At 43.2% G+C, this 13,451-nt stretch overlaps 1 protein-coding gene across 1 annotated transcript in view; it reads left to right on the top strand.

Annotated features, from left to right (window-relative positions):
• LOC121577905 (metabotropic glutamate receptor 7) overlaps positions 1-13,451 on the top strand; it is a 233,129-nt gene that overhangs the window by 154,784 nt on the left and 64,894 nt on the right. Inside the window, exons 5-6 of the mRNA XM_045223727.1 lie at positions 3,601-3,801; positions 9,271-9,410. Coding sequence (XP_045079662.1) covers positions 3,601-3,801; positions 9,271-9,410 — 341 coding nt within the window. The remainder of the gene's footprint in view (positions 1-3,600; positions 3,802-9,270; positions 9,411-13,451) is intronic.

The raw sequence follows: 13,451 nt of genomic DNA, 5'->3' as shown, positions 1-13,451 counted from the left end.
AGAGTTGAACTAAGCTCATTAGGCATTTACAAGTTATATTCTTCAAGAATCAGTGGGTACACATATTTAACATATACGGTAAATCCCAAAATGGATGTTGCAGCTGCAGATTGCCCCTTTAATGCAAACGTAAAGTAATGTCCCGTATTTACCCAGTTGAGTAGAAGTAGTTCTATTACATTATACACTGCTCAAAAAAATTAAGGGAACACTTAAACAACACAATGTAACTCCAAGTCAATCACACTTCTGTGAAATCAAATTGTCCACTTAGGAAGCAACACTGATTGACAATAAATTTCACATGCTGTTGTGTAAATGGAATAGACAACAGGTGGAAATTATAGGCAATTAGCAAGACACCCCCAATAAAGAAGTGGTTCTGCAGGTGGTGACCACAGACTACTTCACAGTTCCTATGCTTCCTGGCTGATGTTTTGGTCACTTTTGAATGCTGGTGGTGCTTTCACTCTAGTGGTAGCATGAGACGGAGTCTACAACCCACACAAGTGGCTCAGGTAGTGCAGCTCATCCAGGATGGCACATCAATGCGAGCTGTGGCAAGAAGGTTTGCTGTGTCTGTCAGCGTAGTGTCCAGAGCATGGAGGCGCTACCAGGAGACAGGCCAGTACATCACGAGACGTGGAGGAGGCCGTAGGAGGGCAACAACCCAGCAGCAGGACCGCTACCTCCGCCTTTGTGCAAGGAGGAGCAGGAGGAGCACTGCCAGAGCCCTGCAAAATGACCTCCAGCAGGCCACAAATGTGCATGTGTCTGCTCAAACGGTCAGAAACAGACTCCATGAGGGTGGTATGAGCACCCGACGTCCACAGGTGGGGGCTGTTCTTACAGCCCAACACCGTGCAGGACGTTTGGCATTTGCCAGAGAACACCAAGATTGGCAAATTCGCCACTGGCGCCCTGTGCTCTTCACAGATGAAAGCAGGTTCACACTGAGCACGTGACAGACGTGACAGCGTCTGGAGACGGCGTGGAGAACGTTCTGCTGCCTGCAACATCCTCCAGCATGACCGGTTTGGCGGTGGGTCAGTCATGGAGTGGGGTGGCATTTCTTTGGGGGGCCGCACAGCCCTCCATGTGCTCGCCAGAGGTAGCCTGACTGCCATTAGGTACCGAGATGAGATCCTCAGACCCCTTGTGAGACCATATGCTGGTGCGGTTGGCCCTGGGTTCCTCCTAATGCAAGACAATGCTAGACCTCATGTGGCTGGAGTGTGTCAGCAGTTCCTGCAAGAGGAAGGCATTGATGCTATGGACTGGCCCGCCCTTTCCCCAGACCTGAATCCAATTGAGCACATCTGGGATATCATGTCTCGCTCCATCCACCAACGCCACATTGCACCACAGACTGTCCAGGAGTTGGCGAATGCTTTAGTCCTGGTCTGGGAGGAGATCCCTCAGGAGACCATCCGCCACCTCATCAGGAGCATGCCCAGGCGTTGTAGGGAGGTCATACAGGCACGTGGAGGCCACACACACTACTGAGCCTCATTTTGACTTGTTTTAAGGACATTACATCAAAGTTGGATCAGCCTGTAGTGTGGTTTTCCACTTTGAGGGTGACTCCAAATCCAGACCTCCATGGGTTGATAAATTTGATTTCCATTGATAATTTTTGTGTGATTTTGTTGTCAGCACATTCAACTATGTAAAGAAAAAAGTATTTAATAAGATTATTTCATTCATTCAGATCTAGGATGTGTTGTTTAAGTGTTCCCTTTATTTTTTTGAGCAGTGTATATGTGCTAGACTAGGCAGCCAAAACAAATCTGAATTACGTACACGGCACATACAATAAATTAAATAAGTTAACAAAAACAGTAAAATGTCAGGAAGTCAGGATGGGAGCTGAAGCAGTATCATTGAGAGCTACAGTTGAAGTCTGAAGTTTACATACACTTTAGCCAAATACATTTAAACTCAGTTTTTCACAATTCCTGACATTTAATCCCAGTAAAAATTCCCTGTCTTAGGTCAGTTAGGATCGCCACTTTATTTTAAGAATGTGAAATGTCATAATAATAGTAGAGAGAATGATTTATTTCAGCTTTTATTTCTTTCATCACAATCCCAGTGGGTCAGAAGTTTACATACACTCAATTGGTATTTGGTAACATTGCCTTTAAATTGTTTAACTTGGGTCAAACGTTTCGGGTAGCCTACCAAAAGCTTCCCACAATAAGTTGGGTGAATTTTGGCCCATTCCTCCTGACAGAGCTGGTGTAACTGAGTCAGGTTTGTAGGCCTCCTTGCTCGCACACGCTTTTTCAGTTCTGCCCACACTTTTTCTATAGGATTGAGATCAGGGCTTTGTGATGGCCACTCCAATACCTTGACTTTGTTGTCCTTAAGCCATTTTGCCACAACTTTGGAAGTCTGCTTGGGGTCAATGTCCATTTGGAAGATCAATTTGCGACCAAGCTTTAACTTCCTGACTGATGTCTTGAGATGTTGCTTCAATATATCCACATAAGTTTCCTTCCTCATGATGCCATCTATTTTGTGAAGTGCACCAGTCCCTCCTCCAGCAAAGCACCCCCACAGCATGATGCTGCCACCTCCGTGCTTCACGGTTGGGATGGTGTTCTTCGTCTTGCAAGCATCCCATTTTTCCTCCAAACATAACGATGGTCATTATGGCCAAACAGTTCGATTTTTGTTTTATCAGAACAGAGGACATTTCTCCAAAAAGTACGATCTTTGTCCCCATGTGCAGTTGCAAACCGTATTCTGGCTTTTTTATGGCGGTCTTGGAGCAGTGGCTTCTTCCTTGCTGAGCGTCCTTTCAGGTTATTTCGATATAGAACTTGTTTTACTGTGGATATAGATAATTTTGTACCTGTTACCTCCAGCATCTTCTCAAGGTCCTTTGCTGTTGTTCTGGGATTGATTTGCACTTTTCGCACCAAAGTACATTCATCTCTAGGAGACAGAACGCGTCTCCTTCCTGAGCTATATGATGGCTGCGTGGTCCCATGGTGTTTATACTTGCATACTATTGTTTGTACAGATGAACGTGATACCTTCAGGTGTTTGGAAATTGCTCCCAAGGATGAACCAGACTTGTGGAGGTCTACAATTTATTTTCTGAGGTCTTGGCTGATTACTTTTGATTTCCCCATGATGTCAAGCAAAGAGGCACTGAGTTTGAAGGTTGGCCTTGAAATACATCCACAGGTACACTGCCAATTGACTCAAATTATGTAAATTATCCTATCAGAAGCTTCTAAAGCCACTGGAATTTTCCAATCTGTTTAAAGGCACATTCATCTTAGTGTATGTAAACTTCTGACCCACTGGAATTGTGATACAGTGAATTATAAGTGAAATAATCTGTCTGTAAACAATTGTTGGAAAAATTACTTGTGTCATGCACAAAGTAGATGTCCTAACCGACTTGCCAAAACTATAGTTTGTTAACAAGAAATTTGTGGAGTGGTTGAAAAACAAGTTTTAATGACTCCAACCTACGTGTATCCAACCTAACCTTTTAATGACTCCAACCTTTAATGACTCCAACCTAAGTGTATGTAAACTTCCCAATAAATATTCTGAATATTCTTCTCTTTTCATCCACAGGCCAGGAGCGGATCGGGACAGACTCTAAGTATGAACAGGAGGGGAAGGTTCCGTTTGTGATCGATGCAGTGTACGCTATGGCCCATGCCCTTCACAACATGCAGAGAGACCTGTGTCCCGATGTCTCAGGGATCTGTGAAGAAATGAACCTAGCTGGGGGCAAGAAACTGCTCAAGTACATCCGCAGTGTCACCTTCAATGGTAAGTATAATAATGCCAACACAACAATCAATCAACCAATAAATCAATCAACCAATCAACCAATCAACCAATCAACCAATCAACCAATCAGTCAATCGATCAATCAACCAATCAACCAATCAATATAGTGCACTTTAATGATGTGATAAGCACCTATTAGCTACACCCTGATGAAGGTTCTTCCGCCGAAATGTTGGTCAAGTATTTAACCGAAATATTGGTCAAATAAATCCACAGCTACCAGCGATAGGGGGTACAACCTTCACTTAGATTTTTGAAGTGTACAAACAACAACACACCTGACAATGTTTACATTGAATGAAGTGATGTCATAAACGGTAATGTTTACAAGGAAGTGTAGAATAGAACGGGGTATTTTTACACCGTACACAGTAGGAAGAGAGGTACAGTATGACAGTAATGACGGGCCGTGGCGGTCATTCAATTTTGTCCGCCGGAAATGGTAATGCGAATAATTGCCGGTCTCACGGTAATTGGCCGTAAATTAACCATAAGACATTTAGCATCTCTGGGGTTGCACGCATAGCCTACAAGCCGCTGATGCGGACCTTTGGAACATAAACGTTGAATAAATCAATTTAATACAGCCTACACCACCACAATAAATACATTATTTATTTTAGTCAGGTCTAAAGAAACATTATGATATGAAAAGAAATGTAGAATAGCATTTTCTGAGTCATCTTTACATTAGGTCCTGATCTGGCTATGCCATATGGCTGTGGGCTACACTAGTTCATTTAGCAGATCATATTTGGCATTATTTTATAGTAAGAAAAATACAATTGAACATAGCTGAATAAAATAGAAAGGATATTTTTCCCAAACAATCTCAGAAGGATTGCGCACATGGGGGTTTTCTGTGTTAAGCAGTTAACAAAGTGATCATTTGAAACAGGTCCTCCTATATGCTTAATTTAGAGTTATTTATGCAACTTTAGTTGTGATACAAATCTTAGTCTATATGTTTTGATTTAGAATACATTGTAAGGCTGCATGAAAAGGTCACATGAAAGGCGTGACATCTGCTCTGTTTCTTGCACAGCCTAAAAACACTTAATCAGTCTCTCATTAACAATTTGACAAGAGCTTGATAATATTGTCACCCATCAGACTATTCTTAATTTAATTTGGCATTTACATATAGCCTACTAATATACAGTATGTATGGAATTTTTTTGTTAGAATGACCCCCCCAAAAAAAACAAAAAAAAACAACAAAAAAAACATGTCATCTGTAGCCTTTAGTGCTGAGCAATTAGTGCTTTCTAAAGGTAGTTTCAATTTCGGTTTGATTATTATTTTTTTTATAATCATTGTTTCCATGTGGGTTGAATGCTGTAACAATACAGAATAAAACAATTGATAAAAGTCCCTTGATGGTAGTGACTGTCCATTACTGCTTATCACTCATTAACCATCATTTATTCACATTACTTTAATAAAATATTTCAGTTGTTGTGTATATTACATTTTTTTCGTCCTATTTGATGACTTTATTATTTCATTCCAAAGTCATCATCTCATCTCTATGCTGTCTGACTAAATCAATATTTTAGTAGTTCTTCAAAGTAAATAAGGCATACTTTTATGAGCTGAATACCGACTATCAGTCTTAGATACCGTACTGTATTTTCAATTAACTGCTCCCTATCCAATATGCGTTCTTGACCCGGATAAGTAGGTGTGCAATGGATTATGGTCATTGTAGTTAATTACCACATTTTCTGCACTAAACTATGTAGAGTATTTGCCTGTTGGAAACTACAACTCATTTTACATTTACATTATTTAGCAGACGCTCTTATCCAGAGTGACTTACAGGAGCAATTAGGGTTAAGTGCCTTGCTCAAGGGCACATCGACAGATTTTTCACCTAGTCGGCTCGGGGATTAGAACCAGCGACCTTTCGGTTACTGGCACAACGCTCTTAACCACTAAGCTACCTGCCGCCCCACTACATCGCACACGTCGGGCTTGATCTACATTTTGTTGTGTTACAGAATTTAAAATGGATTCAGTTGAGATGTTTTGTCGCAATACCCCATAAACTCAAAGTCTAATTATGTTTTTAGATATTTACAAATATTTACAAATTAATTAAAAATCTGAATTGTCTTGAGTCAGTAAGTATTCAACCCCCTACTTATGGTAAGCCTAAATACGTTCAGGAGTATAAATGTGCTTAACAAGTCACATAATAAGTTGCATGGACTCACTAAGTGTGCAATAATAGTGTTTAACATTATTTTTGAATACAATTATCTGTAAGGTCCCTCAGTCGAGCAGTCAATTTCAAACACAGATTCAACCACAAAGACCAGGGAGTTTTCCAACGCCTCGAAAAGAAGGTAGACAGGTTCAACCCCCAAAAAAAGCAGACATTGAATATCCCTTTGAGCATGGTGAAGTTATTAATAACACTTTGGATGGTGTATCAATACACCTAGTCACTACAGAGATACTAATGGGGATCCCTAATAAATACAAATAAAAAAACTGCTGCTGACGTTTCTGCCACTTGTTCAAAGGGTTTAAAAAATCTCTACCCTCCAGTGTAAAGAGATACAAATAATTAAAAGACTTGTGCATACTTCTATCAGCACTCCAGAGACAGAGACAGCTAACTCCTTCACCCCAGAGGCAGAAACAGCTAACTCCTTCACCCCAGAGACAGAGACAGCTAACTCCTTCACCCCAGAGACAGAGACAGCTAACTCCTTCACCCCAGAGACAGAGACAGCTAACTCCTTCACCCCAGAGACAGAGACAGCTAACTCCTTCACCCCAGAGGCAGAAACAGCTAACTCCTTCACCCCAGAGACAAAGACAGCTAACTCCTTCACCCCAGAGACAGAGACAGCTAACTCCTTCACCCCAGAGACAGAGACAGCTAACTCCTTCACCCCAGAGACAGAGACAGCTAACTCCTTCACCCCAGAGGCAGAAACAGCTAACTCCTTCACCCCAGAGACAGAGACAGCTAACTCCTTCACCCCAGAGACAGAGACAGCTAACTCCTTCACCCCAGAGACAGAGACAGAGACAGCTAACTCCTTCACCCCAGATTCAGAGACAGAGACAGCTAACTACGAGACAGCTAACTCCCAACATACCAGAGACAGACAGCTAACTCCCTCACCCGACTGAAGAGACAGCAGTCAGTTATTCTCTTCTCTAACTCCATCACCACAGTGAAGAGACAGAGACAGAGACCAAGACAGAGGCATCAGTCATTGTGTGAGAGAGGAGATAATGAAGCATTAAGTGACTAGCTAGCAAGGAGCAACAGCCTTCCATCCGCCCACACAGCACAGCAAGTACAGTTGGACTCGGCAGTCACAGTCTTAAAATCTTCCTTTAATCACCCCTGTCACTGTTGCCATCAATTATTTTCCCTTAAAAATATATCTTAACAAAGTGGTCTTTGTATGACATTTAGTAATGCTTTTAGGCCTACAGTTGTATAGTGGAACACACAAGGAGTCTACTACCAAGTGAAATGTATGGGCTACTGTTGGGTGTGTAGACAGAACCTCTCCAGTAAGATTCCATGTTCTAGAACTACAGGTAACTGTAAAAATAAAAGGAACACTTTGAATAAATGAGGGATACAAAGTATATTGAAAGCAGTTGCTTCCACACAGGCATGGTTCCTGAGTTCATTAAGCAATTAACATCCCACTATGTTTAAGGTCACGAATTATTTTGGCTACCATGGCTATGCCCCCATAGGATGACATTGCCCTTATCCACAGGGCACGAGTGGTCACTCAATGGTTTGATGAGCACAAAAAGAATGTTAACCATATGCCATGGCCGTCTCAGTCACCATATCTCAACCCAATTTAACACTTATGGGAGCTTCTGGAGCAGTGCCGGACCGGAGACAGTGTTTTCCACCACCATCAACAAAACACCAAATTGATGGAATTTCTTGCGGAAGAATGGTGTTGCATCCATCCAATAGAGTTTCAGACACTTGTAGAATCTATGCCAAGGAGCGTTGAAGTTGTACTGGCCTGTGGTTGCCCGAAGCCCTATTAAGATACTTTATGTTGGTGTTTCCTTTATTTTGGCAGTTACCTGTATGTCCAATTGGCAGAGCTGTTTCCTGAGATGAGTATATGTTCTCTGCTATAGGCTATAGTTGCACTTACGTATATGCACCAGTCAGCCATGTTTATCTGTAACTGGTTGGGATTCTTCGGCTCGAACTGTCTCCACCTGCACAATTAAATCGCTAGCTTTTCTGTGGCATCAGCTGGCTAAGTTACGTTATCAAGAGGGCGGTTGTGGGTGTTTGCGATACAGAGGTTCTGAGATCCAGTCTCATGTGAGCTGGATAGAGATACTCAGGGCTGGCTCTAGGCATAAGCAACCCGCTTATGGGCCCCCGACCAACATAAATGTATTTTCCAGTCTGAGCCTCGACTTACATTTTAGTCATTTAGCAGACGCTCTTATCCAGACCGACTTACAGTTAGTGAGTGCATCATTGTTTTTATCATACTGGCCCCCTGTGGGAATCGAACCCACAACCCTGGCGTTGCAAACACCATGCTCTACCAACTGAGCAACATCCCTGCCGGCCATTCCCTCCCCTGCCCTGGGCCAATTGTGCGCCACCCCATGGGTCTCCGAGTCGCGGCCGGCTACGACAGAGCCTGGATTCAAACCAGGCTCTCTAGTGGCACAGCTAGCACTGCGATGCAGTGCCTTTGACCACTGCGCCAACATTAGAATTAGAATTGAACATTAGAATAGTAGAATACACAAGGTGCAATTTCGAAACGTGGTTGCGCATCAACAGTTTTTCTCTTGTTGTGTCAATCACTTACATACATTTAGCCCATATCAGGAAAAAAAAATAAAAAATTTAGATTGGGTAACTTAGTCTAAGCAGCTATCTAAACTTGTAGTAATCATGGTCAAATTACTGACCGGGCACGCAGGACACGTGCTGAGGGGCCCCGACCTCCAGGGGCCATGACCTCCAGGGGCCCTGACCTCCAGGGGCCCCTGACCTCCAGGGGCCCCGACCTCCAGGGGCCCCGACCTCCAGGGGGCCTGACCTCCAGGGGCCCTGACCTCCAGGGGGCCTGACCTCCAGGGGCCCCGACCTCCAGGGGGCCCACATTGATTTTGTTAGTCACTCTCACTCAGATATCATATTAACATGGTATAAGTTCTGGCACAATGTGTAGAATTGCATGAAATTAGGAGTGGGTGGTGTGTAGGCTACTGCAATATAAAGATGTGAGCAGTTCCTGTATTTTTCAGGAACTTCTTTAGTTGATAACACTGTTGTTGTAGCGTTTATCGGCTCCTGTAAGCGTTTCACATTGAGCCATTCCTTTAGCCAATAAACTCTCTACTTTTCCTTCAGCTTGCTCTTTGGCCTATTACAACCAACCAATCATGTTGTGATTTCATTCCCGAACACAGGAAGCGCAGGGACGTCGGTGACGTTCAACAGGAACGGAGACGCACCAGGACGTTATGACCTGTTCCAGTACCAGATGAACAACAACAGCTCCCCCGGATACAAGAACATAGGACAGTGGATGGAAACTCTGCAGCTCAACGTGAGTATTGTTTTATGCTATAACTTATGGTGTGAGTTAGTGTGCGTGTGTGTATGTGAGTGTGAGTGTGTGTGAGTGTGTGTGAGTGTGTGTGTGCATGCGTGCGTGCGTGAGTATATACTGTGACCTAGTGTGTGCGTGTGTGTGTTTTTCTAATGTACTATATTTGCATAATGTATTTATCAGGGTTGCATGGGGTCAATTCCATTTAACTTCAAGTCAATTCAGAAAGTAAACAACATTCCAAATAGGAATTTCAGTGTTCTTGCAGAATTGACTGGATTTTAAATGGAATTGACCATGGTATTTAAGTAAAATGTATGCATCCATGTATGTAAGTCTCGTTGGATAAAAGCTAAATGGCATTATTATGTTGTTAATTATTGTGTGTGTGTGTGTGTAATTGGGGTGATTTGAATCCCACGCCTAACCATCACACCAAGAGTAAATCATTGTGATCCAGGGATGACGTTTGGGCTCAGAAGCCTCAGACAGGGCTACGAGCGTGTGCGTGTGCGTGTGCGTGTGCGTGTGCGTGTGCGTGTGCATGTGCGTGTGTGTACGTGTGAGTGTTTTCGTGCGTTCATCTGCAGTTGTGTACAGTATCTGCCTGTGTGAATGTGTGTATGGTAAACCCATAGATGTCTATTGCTCCTGCTATCTAAGATGAAATAGAACCTTCCAGACTATGTTGTCTCTATGTTGGTGTATATACAATAAACATGTGGAATGATTCTCACCAGAGCAGGTGAAACGGCCTTAATTGTCAACAACAGTCATGAATTCAATAACCACAGCACACCCCTACATCTGTTCCTGTTTCATTAACCACAGCACCCCTAGTCATCACACTGTCCTCTGTTTGTTTTTGAGCCGTACGCTCGGATCTCAAAGGACATGGCTAAATGACACCCTATTCCCTTTATAGTGCACTACTTTTGACCAGGGCGCATAGTACCGCAATATACAATTAATAGGGTACCATTTATAGGGTACCATTTGGGATGCAGCCTATGACGAGCCTTATCGGCTCAGGCCTGTTTGGCCCAGTTAATTGCGATTAGAAGTAATGTCTCGATAATCACTCCTTGAAGAGCGACAGTAACCTTTGATTGAACTATACATTACACATTCATGTATAGGAAGACAAAAACAATGCCTCGGGGGGAGCTGCTGTGCTGTATAATGTAGCGACATTAACCCAACACCTAGTGACCTCGCCAAGAGTTCTGGACCTGTTGGTGTAGCGGTGAAGGTGTTGGTTTGACTGTCAATTGACCTGGGTTTGAGTCCCTGTTGGGGCTACTCATGAATTAGCTACAATATACAGTGCCTTCGGAAAGTATTTAGACCCCTTGACTTTTTCCACATTTTTGTTACGTTACAGCCTTATTCTAAAATTGATTTTACTCAGTACTTTGTTGAAGCACCTTTGGCAGCGATTACAGCCTCGAGTCTTCTTGGGTATGACGCTACAAGCTTGGCACACCTGTATTTGGGGAGATTCTCTTATTCTTCTCTGCAGATCCTCTCAAGCTCTGTTTGGTTGGATGGGCGCATCGCTGCACAGTTATTTTCAGGTCTCTCCAGAGATGTTAGATTGGCTTAATTGGCTGGGCCACTCAAGGACATTCAGAGACTTGTCCCAAAGCCACTCCTGCGTTGTCTTGGCTGTGTGCTTAGGTTCGTTGTCCTGTTGGAAGGTGAACCTTCGCCCCAGTCTGTGGTCCTGAGTGCTCTGGAGCAGGTTTTTATCAAGGATCTCTCTGTACTTTGCTCCGTTCATCTTTGCCTCAATCCTGACTAGTCTTCCAGTCCCTGCCGCTGAAAAACATCCCCACAGCATGATGCTGCCACCACCATGCTTCACCGTAGGGATGGTGCCGGGTTTCTTCCAGACGTGACGCTTGGCATTCAGGCCAAAGAGTTCAATCTTGGTTTCATCAGACCAGAAAATCTTGTTTCTCATGGTCTGAGAGTCTTTAGGTGCCTTTTGGCAAACTCCAAGCGGGCTGTCATGTGCCTTTTACAGAGGAGTGGCTTCCGTCTGGTCACACTACCATAGAGATGGTTGTCCTTCTGGAAGGTTCTCCCATCTCCACAGAGGAACTCTAGAGCTCTGTCAGAGTGACCATCAGGTTCTTGGTTACCTCCCTGACCAAGGCTCTTCTCCCCAAATTGCTCAGTTTGGCCGGGCGGCCAGCTCTAGGAAGAGTCTTGGTGGTTCCAAACATCTTCCATTAAAAAATGATGGAGGCCACTGTGTTCTTGAGGACCTTCAACGCTGCACACATTTTTTGGTACCCTTCCCCAGATCTGTGCCTCGACACAATCCTGTCTCGGAGCTCTACGGACAATTCCTTCGACCTCATGGCTTGGTTTTTGCTCTGACATGCATTGTCAACTCTGGGACCTTATATAGACAGGTGTGAGCCTTTCCAAATCATGTCCAATCAATAGAAGTTACCACAGGCGGATTCCAATCAAGTTGAAGAAACATCTCAAGGATGATCAATGGAAACAGGATGCACCTGAGCTCAATTTCGAGTCTCATAACAAAGAGTCTGAATACTTTAGCACAAAAAAAACTGTTTTCGCTTTGTCATTATGGGGTATTGTGTGTAGATTGTTGAGGAAAAACATTTATTTCATCAATTTTAGAATAATGCTGTAACGTAACAAAATGTGGAAAAAGTCAAGGGGTCTGAATACTTTCCGAATGCACTGTCTACGTGTCAGATACCACAGCTAATGAAGTGTGTGTGTGGGGGGGCAAACCTGTTTTTGCTTTGTCATTATTTTATTTAATTTTTTTAAAATCCATTTTAGAATAAGGCTGTAAAATAACAAAATGTGGAAAAGGGGAAGGGGTCTGAATACTTTCTGAATGAACTGTGTATCAAGTACTCCATAGCTAGCGTGTAGCCTAGCCTAGTGCTGACATACACATCCTTCTGTTCTGTTTTCTCACAGGACGTGTCCCAAATGGCCTATGGGCCCTGGTGAAAAGTAGTACACTCTATAGGGAATAGGGCGCTATTTTGAGACGCAGGCACATCTTTCAGACTGATTGGTTTCCCCAGGACAACCCTTCTGCCTTAGTGGGAGGGGAATACATGTAGGCTGTGGAAATGTTGCATGCAAACAGATCTATGTAGATTATACATGACATGTTGATCCTTTTGTTCTCGTATTTGTTCATGTATTGAGGAAGAGATTGATTATCTGAATACCCACGGGATTTGTATGGTAAGTCGCTTGGTATTATAATGTTGATACGGCCACAGATGTCGGATTGGGGTTAGTTTGTGAGTGAGTATTGGTATTAATGTACACAGATCTTTAACTGTGGGTGTCTGGAAACTCTTCATTTGGATAATAGATGGTTTACAGATGTCAAAACAAACTGTCGACTCAGTGTCTTGAATAACAATCAAAAACCTTACAGTTTATTATTATTTCTCCTGATGAAATTGGCCCCTTTTTCATAAATGATTTCTCCTTCTCGTGACATCTACTATAATCCTCTCACTCGGAGGCTGTATTAGCCCTCATTTTCAACATTATTATTAAGATTCATTACATTTTATATTTATGCTCCCCTACCAACACATGCGTTATAGCCCCAGCAGTGGGTTCTTTTGCCTTTCAAGCCCCCAATCGATTCGGCATGCTTTGTGGAATTCCGTGTATACAGTTCGTTTATCATCTCGTCCATTAACTCAGGGGAACTGTGTGGGTGCGTCCAAAATGACACCCCCTAATTCCTTTATATAGTGCATTACTTTTGACCAGATCCTTATGGTGCACTACTACATAGAATATAGGGAGTGATTTGGAACAGACTCGGTCTCTGTTATGATTCGCCTCTCTCCCCGGGTCTCCCCGGACACGACGGCTGAGTCACAGATGACTCCAGCTCAGACTCCAAGGACTGCCCCTCAGCTCTCCATGAAAATGTGATATCTACCTCCTATTCCCAGTGTGGGGAATAGGCTGGAGGGCTCAATTTTACATTAAAAAAACAACAACATTTTTTGT

Source organism: Coregonus clupeaformis, chromosome 12 (assembly GCF_020615455.1).
Source record: "Coregonus clupeaformis isolate EN_2021a chromosome 12, ASM2061545v1, whole genome shotgun sequence".
Lineage (NCBI taxonomy): Eukaryota > Metazoa > Chordata > Actinopteri > Salmoniformes > Salmonidae > Coregonus > Coregonus clupeaformis.
This window is presented reverse-complemented; position numbering and strand designations above follow the sequence as displayed.